Source organism: Cynoglossus semilaevis, chromosome 10, assembly GCF_000523025.1.
Source record: "Cynoglossus semilaevis isolate Cse_v1.0 chromosome 10, Cse_v1.0, whole genome shotgun sequence".
Classification (NCBI taxonomy): domain Eukaryota; kingdom Metazoa; phylum Chordata; class Actinopteri; order Pleuronectiformes; family Cynoglossidae; genus Cynoglossus; species Cynoglossus semilaevis.
The window spans coordinates 7,702,833-7,710,787 of record NC_024316.1 but is presented as its reverse complement, the minus strand read 5'-3'; the positions used below and the strand labels follow the sequence as shown (position 1 = coordinate 7,710,787).

The 7,955-nt window shown below is 39.8% G+C and overlaps 1 protein-coding gene across 2 annotated transcripts in view; it reads left to right on the top strand.

The window, feature by feature from the left end:
* The window catches only part of plch2a (phospholipase C, eta 2a), a 135,843-nt gene that overhangs the window by 35,830 nt on the left and 92,058 nt on the right, over positions 1–7,955 (top strand). Inside the window, exon 1 of one of the 2 annotated variants that reach the window (XM_017036123.2) lies at positions 26–229. The exons of the other annotated variant lie outside the window; for it this stretch is intronic. Coding sequence (XP_016891612.1) covers positions 202–229 — 28 coding nt within the window. The 5' untranslated portion in view covers positions 26–201. Of the gene's footprint in view, positions 1–25; positions 230–7,955 lie in introns of those variants that run through there. 2 annotated transcript variants of the gene reach the window in all.

Here is a 7,955-nt window from a genome sequence, read left to right as displayed (position 1 = left end):
CAGAAGGTAGGTAGATATAGGTTAAATGAAGAGCAATGAGGAAAAGGAGAGGGAAGGGAGGAAATGAGGTTAAAACCACCGTGGAGAGAGGGAGAGAGAGAGAAGGAGAGAAAGTGAGAGGGAGAGAGACCTTGGCATCATATTACTCCCCTCTCCCTGTCTGTTTGGTGTCAGTTGCTTCAGCGACTCAGGAGCAGCAGCATGGAGCTGGAGCCTCAGCAGCGATTCAGTATGTAAATCCTTTTTTAACTTCTTCTGCCTTTTCATTTTCTGTTTGTTTTTTTTAACCTGTCAAGGATCACTTTTAATTCATTCAAAGTGTAAAAATACCGACATTTTTTTCACAATGCCGCTTCTTTCTCTTTCACTAAAATTGGTCATTTTATAAAAGTTAGATATTGTTGCGATCCGTCTGGGACATGATGTGTCATCACAGCCGGTTTATTTTAAACCAACTCATTAAAGTGATAGTTTTTTTGATCTTGTGATTTTTCTTTTTTGATTGACTTCATTCATGAATTTCCATTTTCATTCATATTCATGTTTTTCCATTTGAAGCTTTGGGAAAATGATTTTTTTCAAGTCAGGCTTAAAAGGCTTAATTTGCAATAAATCTCTTTATCTCTTTGTTTATGCACCGTCTTCAGCAGCACCTGAATTCAACATTGATGAAAGCTCTTTCAAACAGGTGCTGCAGTGATTGCCTCATTCCCAGGTCTCATTTGTGCTGCTGTAGGGCTTCTTTTTTCCCCTTCAGTGATGGGTGCAGCATGAAGTTGGGTTTTCAGTCTGCTGCTTTTACCGCTCGGATGAGTGGAAGTATGTGGCTGCCTGCAAGACACGCTGTGTGTTTTTTTTCACAGCAGACACGCTGATCAGTGGCATTTTGATGTTTGCGGTAAGTTTGACTCCAATTTGTACAAATTGGAGTCAAACATCTATGTAAAACTGAAACAGAGACGTTTGAGATGTTTTACAAGCCGAGTGCAGCAGGTGAAAACGTGGGGTTTAACAAACTGAGGTGTGGTGCAACAGATTTCCATCTTGTGAAGGCTGTGACACAGCATGACAGGATTATGACAAACAACCCCAAAGATGACTGATGTAACAACCCCGTCTAATGCCTTAGTGAGATATTGCGACACATTCAAGATAAATGTCAAATATCAGTCACATCTGGAACCACATTATATCAGCAGGCTGTAGGGAAGACATGTCCTAGTGATGATCGTTTATACAAAATGGTAAATGCATCTATTGATGCTTGGACTTTTGACCGTCTTGGGATAAAGAGATTTAGAATAAAACCTGAAGAACACACACACACACACACACAAAGAGGACAAGAGCGGGGAGAGAGAGGACCTGCCAGACTGATTTCAGCACCATGGTTAGTGGACAGCTCCTCAGGCTGTAAAATAGTGGACAGCTCGGTCAGCACTTAAAAACAGCAAGAGTCAATAAGAGACAGTAAAGAAGCCTGTTTGCTCGTCCTGCCTAAGTGATCCACTAATCCACATCATCAGGGTTAATCAGATTCAGGTACTTGGTTTTGAGAACTTCCACTTTCCATTATCCAGCTCTCATCCCTTCCTTTTTTTTTAATGTTGTTGTTGCTGATACTGGAGTAAATTAAAATGGATAAGAGAAACACTTTTGGCAGTTGAGAGGTTTGAAAAGTTTCAATCCCGTTGGAATTTGTGTGTTTGTACAGTTTAACTCTACATTGTGATGTACTTCTAAGGTAAAGTGAACGGTCAGACGTCTGAGTTGTATCTTCGCTCAGCCTCATCCGTTACATCTCTACTGCTGACTCATGAAGTCCTTTCTGGAGTTCATTGCTTTGACATTTTGGTTGTGTGTGGTGACCTTCTCTTCAACATTTTTTTGTATACTGTCTAATAACACTGGAGCCTGTGTGCTTTAACTTGTAAATATCAGACTGGCCCAGAAAGCTGCAGTGTAGTATAGTGGAAAATGATATTATATTATATTTATTTTACCTTTATACCCACTTCTCTTACAGGGACACAGTGAACTCTTCTTATAATAATGCTGTCAGAGTTTAAGCGTCTGATCAGACAACAAACGGACTAACTGACAACTAAGAGTGGACCCCCCACCCACCCCCACCCAAACTGTAATATCCAGATGTTTGATTTTTACAATAAATATGTACCATAGAAATGGCGGAGGCTTTGATCCCAGCTCTCAGCCTTACACAACCTCTGTTCCTGAGGTATTTTTCCAGGCTGTGATAAGCGCTGTGATTACATCAGCGACAGCATCCACCAAGAAGAAGGGAGAAGGTGAGAGCTGTTATTAATGAGGTCAAAGAGGATTGGGATCAACACCTTAACTACACTGGCTGCACCTTTCAATGTTTAGATACAGCTTTAAGCCAAAGATTTGAGATTAAAAGAACAAAGGAATCTATTTGGTATGAACAGCTTGAGTGTCTGGTTCTGCAGCGTACAGAGCAGCCAGAGAACACTGAAAAAGCACAGACCCAAATCAATAAATAAAATAAAGATCAATGATGCCAGGTGGAGAACATTTCAGTCACAGATACAGATAAAAATATGGAAATTTACTGGCAAAGTGAGAACAGAGAAATGAAGAGAGGAGGTTGGCAGATGGACAATCAGATTTAAAAAGAAAAAGATTCCCAGGCAGTAAAGTGAGTGTCTCATCAGTGAGTTCTTGCCGTTTTGCACCGTGGGTCCGAGAGGACTGCAGTTTCATAGTGTCATATATCCTGTGGCATATTTGATAAAAAAAGTTGACTTTGACTTTTGACTTTGAATTTATTAACTATGTTGTGATGTTCAGTTCAGTTGAAGCTGATGTGAACCTCGTTGCAGTTGTACTCTAAGGTTGGCCGTTGTTTAGGTCTAATATTTTGTCAACTAAACATGTGGATTTACTGTTTGTGTCTCATTAAAGTCAGTAAATTGTGGCATAATTGGACGAATTATTGTTGAAAATGTCTTGCCTAGTCACATCATCTGGAGAGCTGATGGGTGGAAACACATTCTTATAGTCATTTCTGGTAATGACTGACAGTCAAACAATCTTTGACCAAGTCCTCTATACACCTTAAACAGAGTAAAGACTGAACATCAGCCTGGTTCTGCAGGCTGGCCAGAGTTTTTATCTGACTAATTCTGAAGTTTAATTGAATTGCTATGAGAAAGATTTATTATTAGACCAGACGTCAGACGTTCTTTGATGAGATGATTGGAGAAACGGGCACTTCAGAAACTGATGAAGGTTCGTCTGTGGAGAGCGAACCGGCACAGAATTACTCTAATAATGGATAGATGAAACAGGAAACTTGCAGATGACAAAATTAATGCACAAATGGAAGAGCAAGTTGATTGGATATTATGGGATACGCTAAGCAGACACTGTATTTGAGATGCCAGGGGAAGGAGGTCAGGAAATGACCGCACGTGTTATTCTGACAGTGATTTATTATCACAGATCCGTGGGCTGGAAAAGTGAATGGAAGCTAAGTTTAGAGTAGATTTTGTAAAATGCACCAACACAGTCAGTGTTGCCACCCCCCCCCCCCCCCCCCCCCGCAGCCCATAATGGTATGTGTGAAAAGGAAACATCCTGGAGCAACGATGTCCCGCTGTGGGAATTCAGCTGAATCTTCTCTTCCACACTGAGGTCCACAAGGATCTGTGTCCTTTGTAAACATGCAGACAATCTGCAGTGTGTGACTAACTCTTCAGCTTATTTGCACATGCCCTGGAATTATTTCCAGCTTGGACTTTTTGCCAAGATGGAGTTTGATTGCCAAGATAGACAGAATGAGAAAGCTGGTGGAGAGAAAAAGAAAAAAAAACGTCAGAGGGATCTGCACGGTCTTCTAGTGTATGTGGAGAAACATGGAGCTACAGGGAGAAGAAGTATGCTAATGTACAAGAAGGTCGGGAGAGGCAGAGAAGTACATGAGGGTGGTGCGTGTATGACAGGGTGTCAAACTCATTTTCATCGGGGGCCACTTCAGCAATACAGTTGCACTTAATGGGCCAGTTGTAAATGGAACACTGTATAGATCAGGGGTCCCCAACCCCTGGTCTGTGGACCAGTACTGGTCCATAGGTCATTTGGTACCAGGCCACAGTGGGCAGTCATATCCATTTACTTCCTTACTCTTCTCCATAACTTACTAAATGCGTTTTAAGCTCCCGCAGGCCACACAAAACAGCTCGGCGTGCCGAATTTGGCCCCCGGGCCTTGAGTGTGACACATGTGGTGTGTGATGACAACCTGAGAGTGGTAAAATTTGTAAGCTGGGTGACAGATTGGTTTGGGTGACCTTATATGACTCCAGTTCTTTCCTATTCAATGAATTGTTGCAGTTGTTGTCGTTAGCTTTAGCTTGCTTGTCTGCTAACACCTCAGTGAGTGAGACTGTGAATGCTCTCCACCTGGTTCTCTTCTGTCCTTGGCATTTTGGTTGGACAACAAACACCTGCTGATTTGATTTGAAGTGTTGTAGAAGCCCAGCTGATGTTGTAAGAATGTATCATTTTCCTCTTGTCATCAAAAGTTCTTTCTGTTGTCTTTTTCTTCTACTCTGTGACAGAGAACACTTGCGAAACATACGGTTGTCATTTTTCAAAAATCACGTCACTGTAATATTGTTTCGGTACACACTGTTAACAAACACAAGATATTATCTCCCTGACATATTTCATATTCATATTAAAATATTCATGAATTTAATGCAGTCACAAAGATGCTACAGGGAGCCACCGTGGCACCGGCAGCCTTTCAATAAGTCAGCCAGAGCATTTGTCCTTCAGATCAGCTGGTGACAGTCTCGGGTGACTTCTACATTACACCCGCCCAGACTCAACACGCTGACAGAGACATCCATCAGACTAAACCTGGTAAAGACAAACGTGATTTTTCTGGACCTCGAGGAGACTGTGGTGCAGAGTGATGTGGAATTAGGTTTTCCTCCTTCCCTGCTGTGGCAGCGGTCTGAGCTCCTGAAGCAGTTCTCAGCGGTGTGTTAGTTGGTGTTTTGAGAAGATCATTTATACTCTGCAGTTGGTTTGATCACATGCTGTTAGATCTGGAATCATCTAGTTCTATTGACAAACTCATTCATTGACGTATTGTTACGAAAACATTTTTATCTTGCCTTGATCTTGATCTTTACGTTGACTTATCTGTTACAGTAATTTACCCAATACTTCATTAGGTACGTATTCCTGTTGTTGGGCCTTTTTGGTGACATATTTCCTGTGTGGAGTTGATGTAACAAAATGCAAAATATATTCATAAACTTGCAGCGAAAGTTCAAACACCAGGAAATCAGATTTGAGATGAGCTCTAGTCCACGCTTTAGCATTTCTACAAAACCTCTGCTTCTTATAGCCCATGTTATCCAGCTCTGTGTCTGGTATTAATAATATATCTGAGCCAAACCTTAAAAACAAGTCAAACCTCCCAGTGGATGAAAAGAATCTCATTTGAATCCTCAGCTGGTTCCTCACAGTAGCGACTTAAACCTCCAACCACGCAAGAAATACAATTTTGCCCTCAAAAAGACATCTGTGGAGAGTCTATCTTCTAAACAGAACAACGCGTCAAGTATCCCAAGCACCCAACTCCTGGCCCGGGGACCAATTTACACCCACAAACCTTCAGCATGTGGCACTTGACTACAGTAGATGCTTATAATTTAATTTAATTTAAATCAAATGATTCGTGCCAACTGTTTTCACTGTCAAATTATACCAAACTATTTTGAGCATATCATTAACCGCACTCAAAAAACAGGGCAGGGCATCAAAAAACACAGGTTTAGGTTCAAGTTTTGGTTTCCACAGGTCCTAATGGACAAATTAGAAATGAGTCAAAGACAGATCCATGTTTGTCATCATAAACAAACCACCACCTGTGTTGTGTATAACCCATTAGTCTACAGTGGACTCTCAGCAGTTCTTTTAGTGGACGTCTCCCGGGGCTGTAAAGTTACATTCAGCTCCTTCAGCACATAAAAGCAGCGGCAGTAAATAAGACCGTAAAGATCCTCATTTTACAGACTGATTCTTTAGGACAGTTGTAAAGACACATTATGTTTTTATTTGTCTTCTGTAAAAAAAAAAACAATGTGTTCGTCTAACAAAAATAAGGATTTTAAGTGGATTTTATTTTGTAATTACCTTAAGGTTTCTGGCATGCTACTGTAAATCACTAGTGATTATTTATTTATTTAGTTAATAGAAATTGAAAGTGTTAATAGAGAAAATCAAAATAATATTTAATGGCCATTGATCAATAAACTATAATGACGAACCAAAATAACATAATAATATTAATAATATAATTAATAACATTAGTGTGAGGTCGTTGTTGCAGGTGACATTTGTGGTGGATTCATGCTTCTGGTGATTAAGGTCAACGCTGTCAGACCTTCACGTTCATATACAGAAATGAAACACAACTACACACATACACACAATTCATTCTTTCTGTTGTACAATGACGAAAGCAAAACAAACAACAACGACAATTCAAATAGGTGATGGTGGCGCCCCCACTGGTAAGGAATTACGAATGACTAAAACCATAATTTTTATTTTATATTTTATATATTTTTAAGGAAACCCTCACCTTAAAGATACAAATATCTAAAAAAACCCTCCTGCTGTGGATCATTGGTTTAAAGTTGTTTCAATGAAAAGTCAGGTGTAAACATGCTCTTACTTTTTTGATCAGTGTAGAACCTAACATCTGTCTGAAAGTATTTTATAATGTAGAGTAGCCAGTTGGTGTTTATTGCTGTTCTGTTAACTTACCTTTTGTCAGCACTTTTTGCTAAGTGGGTTTTCTCCCACAGTCGGTTTTGCACACACACACAAACACACACTCTAACCACCCACACTGGACATAAAACTTTCTGCTGGGTATGGGAGAAAGTTCCGTTTCTCTTTTGTGTCTGTCTTCTCTGACATGGCCCCGTGGCAGAAATGGAGTGACAATGGAAATAAAACAACCAGAAAATCTTCACTTCAAAGGGATCATACAGGACCAAAACTCAGGAAAAAGTCCAGTCAGAAAAACACAATTTCCATGAAGCTCTTCAAATCGCAGAACTTCACATATTCTTTGCTGCAGGAGCAGTAAATATCTGCTGATACTGTGGTAAAAATGTGGCAAAAAGTACTGCAGCCAATATTCAGAAGTCTTCAGTCCCAAAATTAATTATAAATAATTAACTTAATGTTTTTATATACAATATTGAAGAGACCATTTTAATAATTACATTATACTCTAATGTAATATTACATCTGTGCTACTGATGAAATGTAATATTCACGACATTATTAATATTACATCTGTGCTACTGATGAAAGTTTAATGATGTCAACAAATGTCTTTGTGAGTTTGAAGGAGATTGGAGAAGAAAACTTTTAGTTCGTTTTCTAGACAAGTTCGTTTCTAACTGTCAGAATGTCAAGAACATCTTAATATAACTAATACATTTATAGTGAATATTAAAAAAATCAATTCTCATTAAGGAAACTAAGAGTTAACTAAGCAACGGGTGATTGTAGCACGACGAAGGTTAGCCTTTAAAACAGCATAAAACATTTTAAATTGATAGATAAAAAATATTTACTCATTATTGGAGTTCATTTTTTAAAATATTTTAATAGAAATACCTAAAGGATAAGAACGAAATGCAGACAGAGCTAGACTTTAGCTAAAAGTTAGCACCGATCTAGAGTCCTAGAGTCTTTTATCTTTCAGAACAGTTCAAAGAGGCCATCAAAGCCTCCATTGAAATCCTAACCTCCTTACCTGCTGTCAGGCCATTACAGAAATACAGAAGTGACGAGACACACAAACTTGTCTCAGTGCCACGGTTGCCCCCCCCCCCCCCCCCCCCCCCCCCCGCTCCCCGCCCTGCTTCGCGGCCA